This window comes from Crinia signifera, chromosome 19 (assembly GCF_055691185.1).
Source record: "Crinia signifera chromosome 19, ASM5569118v1, whole genome shotgun sequence".
NCBI lineage: Eukaryota > Metazoa > Chordata > Amphibia > Anura > Myobatrachidae > Crinia > Crinia signifera.
The window spans coordinates 19,373,340-19,389,630 of record NC_139226.1 but is presented as its reverse complement, the minus strand read 5'-3'; the positions used below and the strand labels follow the sequence as shown (position 1 = coordinate 19,389,630).

Below are 16,291 nucleotides of genomic sequence, written 5' to 3'. Positions count from 1 at the left end.
GAGCGACCCATTGATGTCTTTCTGATGCCATGTTGTCAGTTTTCATCACGTTAGAAGAAACGTTTTACATATAGGGGTGGATTCAATCCCGGTCCCTACTGTCGGTACGTCACGAAAGTCAGGACTCTGGCCCGTTTTTTGGCCTGCTCAATGGGGCATGTCTGCGAAAAACGTCCGGATCTCGCCAATCAATGGCCGTTTTTCTGCTGCTTTTAAAGTCGGGTCCGTACTGACGAGCTGCCGCTTCAATACTGTCAGGAACGACGGCATTGAATAGGCACCGCCGCTATTTCCACCGGCGGAAATAGTGGTGGTTATTGAATACCCCCCATAATCTCTTCATGTGGTACTACCATTCCAGAGACTTCTCCATCGCATAGGGAGTTTACAGTAGTCCCTGGTTCAAATGGGCAATCACGGTAAAGAGTAAATGAGTCACGTCGCAAAAATTTCTGGTGACATATTTATTGCACGTCACTGATCACATGACACACCATTTTCAGTTTATATTGCATTCTAGACATTCTGTAAAATAAGTTACGGATGTAAAAAACAGACAAACGAATATATTTACAAACTTACAACCTTGTAGTGCTCCTGTATGTCACCAACATTTTTGTTATTGTTCATATGTACTAGGGGCTGAGTTTATAGTTATACTGGTGCCAGCCATTCTCGGGCGTGCTACTTTAAAAAAAAAAAATGTCCGAGATCGTCCGGCATCTTGCACCTGTGACAAACTCAGACCCTTTTACATGTAAAGTGTTACCCATACCTGTCCTCATGGCTTACTAAAGGGCCCCTTACACTTGTGAGATTTTGTAAGATTTGATCCAATTTGAGTCAATTTATCTGACAAGATCTGATGTGCCTGTCTGACAAAATCTTATGTGCCTGATGTGTAGGACACAATCCACAATCCTGTGCCATTGGGTATAACCAAGAGATTGGAAGAGATTGAACCTCCTGCACATAGGATAAATCTCGAGTCAATCAGGTTCAATTTGTTGAGACAATAAGTTGAACAAGTGTAAGGGGGCCTTAACAGTCCAGACATTAGGCCAAACTAGCCTAATCTCCAGGAAGTTGTGGGAGACTCCCCATTTTTTTGTAGTCCCCTGCAATCCTGGAAAAATGGGGGGATCCTCCGCAAGCAGAATTGGGAAACAATTGCAAGAATTGCCATCTGCATAGAGGGATGGGGCTAAAGGATGTACATTCGCATCATTTAGCCCCACAACATTACCATGAATTCATGAATAGCACATTTTGGCATGAGGGAGAAAAGCCTTAATGATGTCACAGCCCAGACCCGCCCCCGAAGAGCCCAGATTCTTCTCTTGGGAAGGAATTTTTAAAAGTAGGCAAATATGCATTAAGGATATCCCTGCTTCAGCACAGGTAGGTAAATCAAATTTACTGAGGTAATACTTAAGCCTCCTGTTCTCATAGCTGTCAGATAATTAAGAGTGGTATGTGTGTTACTTTTACAGCACAAATATACCACAGATCACCACTTGCCATGACTATACCCACTGTAAACAGGACAATGGCACATGACAGAGATAAATAACCAGCCATCCACTTTGTCTCCTTCCAAGGATGAGTAAATAGATCCCACTGTTACTCTCCGACAGGTCAACATGTTTTGAACACTATTACGCCACAATAGTGGTTTGCTCATCCTGAAATAAATAACAACCCAATATCAGCACTTTGTTGTGTATATCTGACTGTCATACATTTCCGGCTGAGCCAGTCTTATGCTCTGCTTTTTCATGATCTTGTGCAAAGCGGGACTGGCATGGCAAATGTTCAGCCGCATCAAGCAGCACTTGCAAGAGTGCTGGACGGCGGTGGAGGAGAAGTAGAAGATGATGGGGTCCAGACTAGCGTTGAAGGTGCTGAGGAGCAGTGCTTTCTCCCTCCATTTCAGATTCTCTTTCTGCACAAATCCCACCAAATGAGAGGCATTGTATGGGGCGAAGCATATGGCAAAGACGCCCAGAGTGGTGAGGACCAGCCCGATGGCTCTCTGCTTCTTCTCCCGGTGGATGTGTGGTGAGGACACCAGGATCTTGACGAAGCTGCCATAGCAGAAACAGGTGATGAGGAAGGGGAAACAAAACAAGACTAATCCCAGTTCTAGACGAAATGGCAGGAGAACCTCTAGTTGCTTCTCCGTAAAGTTATCATAGCAGACTAACCTCCCAGTGGCATTGGAAGCTTGGTGGTACTCCGTGATGTAGACAATGCTGCAGTGAGAAAACGAGCAGACCCAGAGGAAGCCACTGACAGCGATGGCATAGCTGGGCTTGCGGTACAGTTTGTATTTGAGGGGGAAGGCTACGCCGAGGTACCTCTCAACGCTAACAGCGGTGAGGAACAAGGTGCTGGAGTAGATGGTGCTAAAGTAGAAGAGTCCGCTGAGCGGACAGAGGAACGAGGGCATTGACCACTGGCCTTGCAAGACCTCTGTTACCTTGAATGGCAGAAAAGCCAGGAAGGAGAGGTCTGATATAGTCAAGTTGAATAGAAGGATTGCGTTGGGCGTTGACTTGATCCGTAGCTTCCTGATAAATGCATGGAGGGCAAGGAGGTTGGCTGGAAATCCTGTGACGATTGTTACAGTGTATACGGCCAAGTAAATATATTTCTCTCCTGCTGATGGTGCCATAGTGCCTTCATATCCTCTAGGAAGAAGAAAAGGAGAAATTGGTGTTAGTAAATTTTACAGAGAACACAAGTCATAGATGTCTGGTTGGCCCAGGCCTTTCTATAATGGGTGCAGCGTGTGAGGTGTACATAAGCCACTGACTCCAGTGGGGCCTAGATATCACACCCTGCACCCATATATCATACTACCCCTCCAGAATCCCAATGTTCCACAAATCACTTGAAAAATGGTGGCGGTATCCAAGTGATTTGTGCATGTGCACTGGAGATGTCCCTGGGAAGATGGCACGGGTGCCATGTTCCCGAAGACATGTGCAGTAGACATTATGCCAGAGTCTACTTGCTGTCAGAGAGGAGGGGGTCCATAATGGAGGCTGCACGTGGGTCCTCTCATCTCTATAATGCCCCTGCTGTTTGTCATGACATACTCTATCAAATATGCACAACCTGTTCACTGGGCCTCAGAATGGGGTTCCAAAATGTGTTGCTGTTTTGTCATTGCATCCTAGAAAGTAATCTTTTAACATAGTAGCAAGTTAATGCCATGTTCCAAATTGGTCTACACCGAGGTCCGAGGTCGCCGGTAGTGGGGGAGACCCGCTGATCGTCAACATTTTTTTAAAGCGACAATCATTTACCAGGCATTGTTATACACATAGGGTTTGTAATATAGATCACCCAAAAGGTGCTCACAACAACAAGCACTTAAGCATAGACACACCCATATGTAGGCTAGACACGCCCTTTAAGCAGATTATAACACGCCCCCATGACAGCGGGACATGTTTCAAGTAGCGTATCCTAGTGTAATCTTCCTGATTCTAGTTATCAAAAGTAGGCAAGTATGCGAATTTTTAAAATTGATTCCCTTCAATAAATGGCGTAAAAACACAAGTAGGACTTTCACTTCGCTCAGCCTGCACCACATTACACTTGGATTGGAAATGCATTCCTCCCCACTGTCCCGATTTTCGTGTAAAAGTCCCATTTTTTTTTTAGACTGTCCCGCGTCCTGCCTGGGGCCAGCAGTTTCGTAGTGGTGCCGGAAAATGGGGAATGGCTTGCAGCTGTGGCATGTCTGTGAGGCCACACCCCCCGGCATGTCTGTGAGGCCACACCCCGCCCTCAGAGGTCAAGCCCCCTTTTTCTGACACACGTGCGGCTCCACTGCGTAGGCATCAATGGCATTTAAAAGTTGGGAGGTATTGAAATCCAGCAACATATTTAATCGCTGAGTCACATATGGGCATTGTTACTTATCACAAATCTATACATGCCACATTACATTAATTCTATGTACAATTAATTTTTTGTGCCTTTGGTGCACCTTTGACTGGAAGAACATGGTGTACTGTACAATAACTTGTACATGGGAGAGGTCCTTACTAAGGACACATCCTAAGCATGGCATTAAGGACCTGTAACATTATCTCTTCCAAGTTTATATTGCTTCCTTCCTCTGATTATACAGGATCATGTTCACAGGGAAACCACTCCAGTGAGAAGGGAAGCCAGGGACACGTCTGAGACCGCCAAGCCAATAACTTGTGACATCACAATCATGCTTACTGGTATGAGAGGATGCTTCAATCAACGTTTCATACCGCTGAAGGACCCTACCCGTGGGCAGGGCCTGATTAAAGGTTCCAGGTGCCCTAGGCTAATAGCAAGGGTATGATATAAAGATATCAAAAAAAGGGCACTAGTACAGAATGAGACTGATTTACAGAGTAGCAGCAGCAATATATCAGGGGCGTCACTCCCTTAAACAATATACAAAAAAACGAAAATAAGAGGTTTTGCTGCGCTCAATAATAATTGTACATTTGAAATGTAAAATTGTATTATTTTATCTATTTTTTGGTTTTATTGTTTGATTATTTTATCTATTATTTATTTTATTTTATTATTTGATTTGATTTGAACATTTAGATTAAACGAGCTTGCTATTTGAAAATATATCAACAATTAGCATAAAAATGACATAAAAATAAAATGAAAAGGCAACATGAATAAAAAGGATGTTGCGTATACTAATGGTTGGTACAGTCACCCATGACCTCTGATCCTTTGATCCTTTTAAAGTCCAATTAGATATCAATCCTGGTATTTTGATGGAGAACCTTCAAATAACTGATGTGGGGGGATGGTGGATTGCCAAGATGTTGCTGGTGAGGTAACTTGCCCCCGGTGAGATGGTAGTTCGCTGTATGGTGGCAGCAGGCTGAATATACCTGTCTCCCTTGAACCAGTAGACCATAGTTGGCTGGATGGTATCCACAGTTTTGAATTTAAGCGGGTGATGTTGTAGTTTGTCCGCATAGAGTCTCCCAGGTGGATGTTAAAAGATGGTTTGCGAGATGATTGGGTCAGGGTCCCTGGGTCTGAGAATAAATAAGGCCGCAGCTCTCCAGCTTCTTCAAGGTGTCCTTGAATGTTGCCTTTTAATTTTATTTTTATGTCATTTTTATGCTAATTGTTAATACAATAGCATGCTTGTTTAAACTAAATGTTAGATTATTATAATAAGATAATCAAATTTTAAATGTACAATTATTATTGAGTGCAGCAAATCCCCTTATTCTCGCCCTAGACTAATACACATGCGTCTCCCCTTGTAATGCTGCTAAACACACGTGTATGGGCGCTCCGGGATGAGCCAGTCATACTGCCCATGTGTATGTATTGGAGGTACATGTAGGATGTAATCAGGGGCGTAACTAACTATTTTGCGCAACCCCCGCCGCACGTTTTTTCGACGCCCCCCCCCCCTCACACACACACCTAACCTGCCCCCCCCCCACACCCAACCTGCCCCCCCCCTTCTTACCCGTACCTGTCCTGCTATCTGCCTGGACCTGCCTGACGTCACGGTCCCGGCCGGCTCCTGCTGCTACAATGAAACTGACTCTTAGAAATGGCTGCCCCATACTGCAGACAGAAAACTGTCTGCAGTATGGGGGCAGCCATTTTCTAATAGTCAGTTTTCATTGTAGCAGCAGGAGCCGGCCGGGACCGTGACGTCAGGCAGGTCCCGGCAGAGAGCCGGGCGAGACGCAGACCACGGGTAACTATAGCCCCGCAGCCCCCCGCGGTGCCCCCAATTTCTCTGCGCCCCCGGCCACCGCGGGGCTGCGGAGCTATAGTTACGCCACTGGATGTAATTCTTGTGGCGTGGGAAGGAGACTTTGGCGACAAGTTAGGACTGTGGTGCTGTAGCACAAAGTACATTAAGTAATGCTCCCCCCCCCCCCCCCACACACACACAGTACATCGGGACAGGTGATAGCTAACAGCATGGAATAAATTAGACCTTCATTTTATTCCTCAGCTGTCACTTGAAAGGTCCCACCCCAGTACTGGCGCCCTAGGCTGCAGACTAATAAGCCTATTGGTTAATCAGGTACTGCCTGTGGGTTAGGGGGATTCAGGGGTCTTTGGGGATCCGCAGATTGAGCTGTAAAATGCAGGTGAGCATTGGCTGCAATCTGACAGCACGTGACCCATAAAGGGCGGCCAGATCTTGCTGACCGGCCCGTACGTGTGCGTAGCCAAACGGGGAATATAAAGTTTCAAAATAGTCAAATTTTGGACAAAAAACTATTTTCATCCTGACCTTTTGAACCTGTTGACCTTTTCACTGTCAACCATATGGCGACGCCCTAATGACTGTTGATAGCATGGTAAAGCCAGGCTGGCAGACGGTGATACATTTGTGCTAGGGGACCGGAATGCAGGTTCACTTTTACATTTGCATGATATATTTTCATTTGTTAAATGCAGGGTTTAAAGTGAGGGAATGGGGTAATGGTGAGGTGGAACTAGTCTCACTTCTGCCATGGCCCTCCACTTGCGTCAATAGATGGGACAGGTTGGCCTGGTATCCCTATGGGCAGACCCACCCAGGGGTGCCTGACAGCAAGACCGGGCCACTGTCAGAAAAGATTATGGGGGCTGAGAGAAGAACAGGTGGGAGGGAGGTAGGTATTCTGCACGCACAAAGAGAGAGGACAGGCTGCTGCAGCAGCTGCCACCAGGGCCGGGTGGGGGGGGGGGGTGGCGATTCGGCTGCTCGCCCCAGGCGAGGGGGGGTGGCAATTTGGCTGCTTAGCGGGGGGGGGGGGGCTATATGCAGCAGGGGGGTCCGTGCGGTTTGAGGGGTACCTGCAGCCCCGTCGGGTGCTGAATCTCAGCCAATCAGCGTGCGGCAAGTGTTTTCAAACCCAGAAGCGCCGCCGCCCAGCGGATGATGATGATGGGCGGCAGCACTTCACTCCGGCTAGGCGGTACAGCGGGCGGCTCCCTCTCTTCTGGCCGGATGCAGTTTCCCCTCAGACCACGCGGTCCCCCTGCTGCATATAGCCCCCCCGCCAGATAGCACCGCAGGGACCCCTCTGACTGCGGCCTGTGCCGCAGGGACCCCCTCAGACCACACGGACCCCCCTGCTGCATATAGCCAGTGGGGGGAGTTCACCACCGCTCACCTCCATCAGGGGAGGGGGGGGGACCTGCTCCGAACTGTCGCCCTCCAGTGGCCGGCGCCCTAGGCAAATACCTAAAGCTGCCTAGTGGTGGCGCCGGCCCTGGCTGCCACTCTCCCCAGCTCTGCACACAGCACTGAGCAGCATGTTCTGAGCTGGGGAGAGAGGCTGCACTGCGGCGACACCCTGTCATCTCTCACTAAATTCCCAGTTCTCTGCAATGCAGGAGGGAGGAGCAGGACCTGGGACCCTACATCAGACCCGGGTCCAGGTAAACTAGTACCCCCCCCCCCACTCAGCGCCACTGGGCCCTCCCCTTTTGATATTCGCTCACACTGTGTCTGCCGGACGGCGTTTGTCCCTTCCTCCGTACCCTGAGGCTTACTTCTCCGGCATGGCGTATGTGATGTAGTACAGAAGAAATGAGTTCCGTCACTTCTCCAGAACCACTCCTGATTACACAGTTTCTGCAATTTGTTCATGGGCCCTACCGTTAAGCTTGTCCCATGCTAATATAGCGAAAGCCACTGACATAAATAGTCCCTCATGTAATCTGCAGGAACAACACAATGGATTTGACGTTATAAACATGATTTACTCCCAGGAGACACACAGGAGGGTTTAGTGACCGTCAGGGGAAAGTCTCTTCCTTTATACCGTTCCGCTCTTTGTTGAGGTACAAGGCCCTGCAATGTGTAGCAGGACTCAGTAATTGGCATTTGGCACAGCGGGCACTTTTTAGGGTGTGAAGCTGCTTTTTGTTGTATTTATAATGTATTTTTCTCACAGTACTGATGACCAATGTCACCAGGTGGATTAGTGACGGATGGCTTTCGGGCTCACCCATGTATTTGCAAATATATGTAACGGTGCCCTACATATATGTGCCCTTACAGCCTAGTGAACAGGTCAGCGCCGCCCCGCCGAACGCCCCCCCCCCCCCGCGCCGTGAGGGCAAGAGCATCCCCTCGCATGCGGCCGAAGGAGACAGGAATCAATCGATGGTTGCCGACCATCAAATGAGTCAAGTCAGTCTGAATTGACTTTTATTACTGCCCGCCCCCGATCAGACATCGGGCAACGCCCAGCATTTATGGGGATGCCCATTAAACGCACGCCGGCTGGTTTCCACATCGACCTATTTTTTTATGTTGACCCATTTGCTTATGTCGATCCTTTTGACCATGTTGACCTAAAACATGTGCTGACAAATAGTGGTCCACCTATTGACTGTCGACCAAGTCACTGTACCCCCTCTACATACCGGCGTATATACCTATGTTCCCCATGCTTGCCAGGCATAAGCATTCACGGACAATTTGTCAAGCGCAGGACTAACCACCCGACAGGTGCCACTGATCCGTTATATGCTCCGGTCTGACAGAGCAGTTAGCCCCTCCCCTCTTCAGTGGACACCACCAAATGATTAATCTCTCCTATATATATATACACACACACACACCTTATTATGTTTTTTTTTGCTGAACACCGAAGCAGATATAGGGCGAGATTCTCTATCACAGAAATGCGGTAAAAACCCCGTTATCGGGGTTTTTACCGCATTTCTGTATTCTCTAACCTCCCTCCGTAGTGTCACCGCTGCGGAGGGATCGCCAGCAAAAGCTGGCGGTTCCCTGCAGAAGCCTATGGGCTTCTTACCGCAGCGGTGTGTGAGGGATCCGTCACGGATCCCTCCAGCATGCCCTGCGGCCGGCGCGTCAGTCTGCGCATGCGCAGACGGACTCCCGGGTCATAGACCCGGAAGTCCAGCAACGGCGCCGCATCGCAAGGGACAGCTCTTACCGCAAGAGCTGTCCCTTGCGTTAATGACCGCATATTTTAGAGAATATGCGGTCATTAGAAATGCGAATGCCGGCGATACTGGGCTGCGGATTTTAGAGAATCCCGCCCATAAGGAGGGAACGGGGAGCGCTGAAAAGTTTGATTTTTACCCCAATGCTTTTGAAGTAACAGTTTTCCTTATTGTGCCGGTGACACCTCGATTATATGGTCTATGTGATGTCTGCATAGTTTAAGGCTGCGGAACCATAAATCTAGATGAAGGCCTTGATCATGTCTAAACAATGGCTTTGTTTAATGCTCTGCAAAGATTTACCATAGCGAGACACCCATAGTGCTGGAACAGAACCCGGAGACACAGGTCAGCGGGTTTGTGCAGCGTATATACTGTAGGCTGCTCCCAGCGTTACTCCCTCTGCACTATCCAGTCTAGGAATGTTACAGCTGAAACCTGGACTTGTGTGGAACTTATTGAAACCGTACTGTAGTTGCCTCCTCTCCAGGAGAAGTGACCATATACTGCTGCCAGGGATGATGTCACCCAGCCCCACCCCCATGCCACTGAAACGCGGCAATTAGCTGGTCCGGGGATTGGGGAGGGGCTAAAATTATGCAAAATGATGTGATTTGTGTCATTTTAGCCCCACCCCTTTGGCGCAGACCAAAAAATTCCTGTACTTGGTGCAGCGAGGAAGGGGGTGGGGGGGGGGGTGCGGAGGCTGCGGCAGTGATGCGGGAGACTTGCCCAAATTCCCAGGGGGCCAGGAGGGAGACCTGATTTTCGGGAGCCTCCCGGCTATTTCGAATGAAACCCTGAAAGTGGCTTTTTTCTTCGTTTATGATTTCACTAGATGCCAAATGTAAAGACAAATACGGTACGTTACTCACCTCAAAGCGCCTCATTCGCTCCAGGCATCTTGGGCCGCATGGCGTCCGGACAACCAGTAAGTGAGGCACATCTGTTCACCATTACAGTATATTGAAATGCGTGAAAACAGAAAAATCTAAATGCCGCCGTACGTTCAGTATATTTCCTGCGGCTGAACTACTCACTTCTATGAGGTGAAGTACCACCCCTGACCATTAGAGGCCACTTGACGGACCAAATTACTCCTTTGTGTGCTAAAAGATGTAATATCAGAAAGTGAAAGCACTTTTGCAGGGACACTGATCTCTTTCAGACTTACTGGATATGGAGAGAGGGAGCTGTGAAAACAGAGATTGGAGGTAGGAGCAGATAGGGGGTGGGGATGGAGAGTTGTGGGAAAAAACTGTCACAGCTCAAAGGGACAGGAAAAAAATGGTCACAGCTCAAAGTACATTGCAGAAACCATTATTTTGACGGGCTTTTAACTAGTTTGTTACATAATTCTTGAAAAACAAAAAACCCCCTAATGAACGGCCCTCGAGAAGCTTTTTGTCCACTTGTCTGTATAATCCAGGCTTAAATGTTCCTGGAATTTAAACATTTGGATGGATTAAGGAACCAGGGATTGTGCCAAAGTTCCACATTCCTGGAGAATGTTCCAATCTTCTGCCAAATACTACAGTATGTATTATAACAAGGTCAAATTCTGGAGATAATACAGGATCAGCAGTAACAGCTTCCCGGCCACATACTGGCTGAGTAATGCCGTATTGGGTTTATATTGCATTACTAGGTGATTCATCGCGCCCTACGGGCGCTCTTCACACCGTCGTAAGGGGCTGCGCCCCCTTAATTTGTGAACGTTTGTATATGAGAAATATGGTTAGAATTGTCTGAAAGATGCCCTGTATTGCAACTTAGGTGTCCGCGAATCGCGGGAGGGGGGTCGCTGAGGGTGCCGCGAATTGCAGGAGGGGGGGTCGCGGGGGGTGCCGCGAATTGCAGGAGGGGGGGTTGTGGGGGGTGGATGCTGCGAATCGCGGGAGGGGAGGGATTGCAGAGAATCGCGGGAGGGGGGTCGCGGGGTGGGTTGCCGCAAATCGCGGGAGGGGGGTTACGGGGCGGGGGTTGCGGCGAATCATGGTAGGGGGGGTCGCGGGGGGTGTGCCGTGAATCACGGGAGGGGGGTCACGGGATGGGGTGCCGAGAATCGCGGGGGAGGTGTGTGTGTGTGTGCCGTGAATCGCGGGAGTGGGGGGGGGGGTGGGGGGGGGTGTGACGCAAATCGCCACAAGAAAAATCCACACAGAAAGGTCAACACATGTAAATGTTGACATAAGTGTGGCACTTCATTGGTGTCCATGTCGACACATGAGAATGAATATTAAATTGTTCAAAAAATGAAAAAAAAAAACTCATGTCAACCTTTTTCATTGTCGACCATAGCCATGTCAGTGTTTTCCATGTGCAATTTAATTCTGGAGCTGCCGCGAATCACGGGGGGTGCCGCGAATTGCGGGAGGGGGGGTCGCGGGGTTGGGTGCCGCGGATCGCAGGAGGGCGGGGTTCACAGGGGTTCCGGTAGGGCAGGCTTCCCAACCACGGTCCTCAAGGCACACCAACAGTGCAGGTTTTGTAGATATCCAGGCTTGAGCACAGGTGACTTAATTAGTATCTGAGGGATTCTGATTAAACCATCTGTGCTGAAGCCTGGATATCACTAAAACCTGCACTGTTGGTGTGCCTTGAGGACCGTGGTTGGGAATGCCTGCGGTAGGGGGTTGCCGCGAATTGCGGGAGGTGGGGGGTCACGGGGGGTGCCGCGAATCGCGGGAGGGGAGTTGCGGGGGGTGTGACGCGAATCGCCACAAGAAAAAATATACACAGAAAGGTCAACACATGTAAATGTTGACATAAGTGTGCCACTTCATTGGTGTCCATGTTGACACATGACAATGAATATGAAAACATTCAAAAAATGAAATAAATCTTCAAAAACTCATGTCAACCTTTTTCATTGTCGACCATAGCCGTGCCAGTGTTTTGCATGTGCCATTTAATCCTGGGGCTGCCGCAAATCGCGGGGGTGCCGCGATTTGCGGGAGGGGGGGGGGGGTTGGCGGGGGGTGGGTACCGCGAATCGCGGGAGAGCGGGGTTCATGGGGTTCCGGTGGGGGATTGCCGCGAATTACGGGAGGGGGGGGTCGCGGGGGGGTGCCGGGGTGCCGCGAATCGCCGGAGGGGGGGTTGCGGGGGTGTGACGCGAATCGCCACAAGACAAAAATCAACACAGAAAGGTCAACACATGTAAATGTTGACATAAGTGTGGCACTTCATTGGTGTCCATGTCGACACATGAGAATGAATATGAAAATATTCAAAAAATGACAAAAAACTTCAAAAACTCATGTCAACCTTTTTCATTGTCGACCATAGCCATGTCAGTGTTTTCCATGTGCAATTCAATTCTGGAGCTGCCGCGAATCACGGGGGTGCCGCGAATTGCGGGAGGGGGGGTCGCGGGGGTGGGTGCCGCGAATCGCGGGAGGGCGGGGTTCACAGGGGTTCCGGTGGGGGGTTGCCGCGAATTGCGGGATAGCGGGGTTCATGGGGGTTCCGGTGGGGGTTGCCGCGAATTGCGGGAGGGGGAGGTCGCGGGGGGTGCCGCAAATCGCCGGAGGGGGGGTTGCGGGGGGTGTGACGCAAATCGCCACAAGAAAAAAATCAACACAGAAAGGTCAACACATGTAAATGTTGACATAAGTGTGGCACTTCATTGGTGTCCATGTCGACACATGAGAATGAATATGAAAATATTCAAAAATGACAAAAAAACTTCAAAAACTCATGTCAACCTTTTTCATTGTCGACCATAGCCATGTCAGTGTTTTGCATGTGCCATTTAATTCTGGAGCTGCCGCGAATCACGGGGGGGGGGGTGCCGCGAATTGCGGGAGGGGGGGTCGCGGGGTGGGTGCCGCGAATCGCGGGAGGGCGGGGTTCACAGGGGTTCCGGTGGGGGGTTGCCGCGAATTGCGGGAGGTGGGGGGTCACGGGGGGTGCCGCGAATCGCGGAGGGGGGGTTGCGGGGGGGTGTGACGCGAATCGCCACAAGAAAAAATCCACACAGAAAGGTCAACACATGAAAATGTTGACATAAGTGTGCCACTTCATTGGTGTCCATGTCGACACATGACAATGAATATGAAAAAAATTAAAAAAATTTAAAATAAATCTTCAAAACTCATGTCAACCTTTTTCATTGTCGACCATAGTCATGTCAGTGTTTTGCATGTGCCATTTAATCCTGGGGCTGCTGCGAATTGCGGGGGGGGGGGGGGTGCCGCCAATCGTGCAAGGGGGGTCGCGTGGGGGGTTCTTTTTGCCGCGAATCGCGGGAGGGAGGTCGCGGGGGGGTGTTTTTTCCGCGAATCGGGGGGGGGGGGGTCACGGGGGAGGGTTTGCCGCGATTCGCGGGAGGGGGGGGTCGCGGGGTGGTGGTTATGCCGCGAATTGCGGGAGGGGTCGTGGGGGGGTCCTTTTTGCAGCGAATCGCGGTAGGGGGGTCGCGGGGGAGCGGGTGTTTTTGCCGCGAATCGCGGGAGGGGGGCGGCGGGGGGGAGGTTTTGCCGCAAAACGCGGGAGGGGGGCGCTCACCTGGTGGCTGTGGAGTAGCAGTGCTGGGCAACATGGGAAGGCAGTGGGTGTCTGGCACTGTCTGTGGGCTCACTGGGCTGGTTCTCTGTCACATACCTCCCAACATGACCCTCTCCAGGAGGGACACAATGCTCTGTTTCTAGACTTCCCCTTAATGTATGATTGCCATCACCTGTTTTAAACAGGTTAATTTCTCAGAAAGGTGTTCAGCACAGATGAAGGCAATCACACATTAAGAGGAAAGTCCAGGAACAGAGCGTTTATAGACACAGACACCCACTTTGAGTGACAAATGTAGCCAAATATATAGGAGATATCATATGTGGCATTGCATCTGAAGGATCACGGACCGACACAGGCGGCATGAAGTTAAAGTAATAGAAGAGGCTAGTGCCTGGAGAGACACAAGTGGCAGGAGGCTGGAGAGACACAGGTTTAGTCTATCGAGTTGCTCTTTATGTATTATGTAAATGTATTACAATGTAAAGTATTGTTAATGTGTCCTGTACGTTTTTATCTATGGAAAGTGTATTTACAGTAAATTGCAAAGCACGAGTATACTTTATCATACATGCAATATACTGCAGTAGTTCTCCGGGTCATGTGTCACGCGTGACAGAATTACATGCATTGCCAGCTCTGCCTCCCTCACACTGTAGGAAAGTAACACAGAATAGAACGTGGTCTAGATAGATCTCTGACTGCATCGGTTGCCTTAATAACCCTGGATGATGTAATGTGACAACGTTCTGCGATCGATCATATTCAATGTCCCCGGAGCCAAGGCCTGTAAACATAACACTTTAATTATTGTCTGAACAGATAAATATTTAATAATGTCAAACCACTGTGTACGCACAATGACGAATCACAGCGCTCGGAATAGAAATCAGTATCAAAGGCGACATACAGGCAATATCCGTATAACAACAATAAGTTACTTCTTTTGAAAAACAGAATTCTCTTTAAAGTCACATATTTATCAAAGCCTTTATTATGAAAAAGGCCACAAAGAAAGTGACTCGGTTATTTTTGGTTTTGTTTAGAACCTGTAGAACGTATATGTAAAAATTTGTTCTCAAAAATGGGGAAAACCATGCTGCACTGCAAGTGGGGCAGATGTTACATGTGCAGAGAGAGTTAGATTTGGGTGGGGTGTTTAGTTTATGTGCAGGGTACCACCAGTTGAATTGGCCCCATTTTACCATACTTGACTATGTAGAATCAGGAAGATGAGTAGGATGTGCCATGTAGAACACAGCATGCCGTCGAGGGGGCGTGTCACATTCCTCCCAAAGGGCGTGTCTAGCCCCCACATATGGGCGTGTCTATGCTTAAATACATGTGAGATATTTTGGGAAGTTTATTGATACTAACATTGCTGGCTGCAATATGTTTTTTTTTTTGCTGTAACATTATTATTTATTCTCAGCACTGTATACATGAGTGATTTGATGTATGCAATGAATTCCAAATGCAATTTGACCTTGCGCGAATGCATCCCCAAGCATTCAAGTATGTTTTTGGTGAATTCAATTTTATTTTATTTACTGTCTGCAACTTGTAGCACTAATGTACCTATATTTTTATAGATATGCTGTTTTCCATACCTATTTAGCATCAGCCAAATCAGCATGGACACCAGATATTCTAATCAAAGAAATGTGATGACTAAAGAAATATTACTAACAAAATTTGTAACCCTAACTCCCAGCTCACTAGCAACAGCAGCAGCATGCTATGAATGAGTACACACCAGCACAGATAAGGCTGTGTGATCATGTGCTGTTGTCTCTCCTGTCAGGGTTTCCCAGGAGGAATGTGAGTTGTCAGCAGCTACAGAAAATCACTGTCTTTGCAATGAAACTCCTTAGTGGCACCCCTGGCAAATTTTTAGAATCCAGGAGATTAGGAGCTCGATGCAGGTCAGCAGGCGCGCCTGAACATTTTAGGGGAGGGTGTGTGATTAGGGAAGCCAATCCCGGGGCATTTTTTCAATCCCGGAATTCGGGATTGAAAAATGCCCAATCCCGGGATTCCCGGGATCCCAGGATTGGCTTACCTAATATAAAAAACACGTCTCAGCCGCCCCGCATATTTACTTACTGCATGGTGCGGCCGGGAGCTGGGTGGGCGACCAGGGGAGATGGAGCCGGGTGGTAGGACGAGCTGTGTTGATGATGGGGAGTGGGCTGGTCCGCTGCCTGGGCGGGTGGGCGCCGGCAGTCTGGTCTGTGGCTGGGCGGGTGTTCGTGCCGGGGTCAGTCACATACGGGATTTCGAGCAGGGCAGGGGCTTAACTGAATGCTAGTCACTGTGAATTTGTGGTCGTCCACTCAGGTCTGAATTAGACAGGGAAAGATGCGAATGGCCAAATACTATCTGTAAAGTGCTGCAGAATATGTGTGCGCTATATAAATAACTGGTAATAAATATGTGGTCAGCACGGCAGGAGTTAACCAATCCCGCTTCCACCATAGCGGCAAAGTCCACACAAACAGGTTTAATAGGCAGCCATAGGCTTTTATTGTAAGCACTGTTGTCGTTCCACTTGGTGGGACCTACGGTATATCCTTGTAATGTGCTCACTCCTTATCTGCCGCGCATCAGGAGCTCGCTGCACAGTAAATGGGATTGTTTTGTTTGGGCGCTGTTGCGTATGAACAAACTTCCATGTGTAATGGGCTGGATGCCACGATAACACACATAGGGTTGTTAAGGAAAAACACTTTTGTGGTTTAAAATATTATTCTGTCACAAACATATTTTTTAATTAAAAGACTATTACAATGTAGGTGACTATTTTATA

General features: G+C 48.9%; 1 protein-coding gene across 1 annotated transcript in view; it reads right to left on the bottom strand.

Moving 5' to 3' along the window:
• Positions 1–478: 478 nt before the first annotated feature.
• Positions 479–16,291, bottom strand: part of LOC146041725 (free fatty acid receptor 2-like) — a 45,949-nt gene continuing 30,136 nt past the window's right edge. The window contains exon 2 of the mRNA XM_083161639.1: positions 479–2,693. Within this exon, the coding sequence (XP_083017765.1) occupies positions 1,709–2,677 (969 nt within the window). The 5' untranslated portion in view covers positions 2,678–2,693 and the 3' untranslated portion in view covers positions 479–1,708. The remainder of the gene's footprint in view (positions 2,694–16,291) is intronic.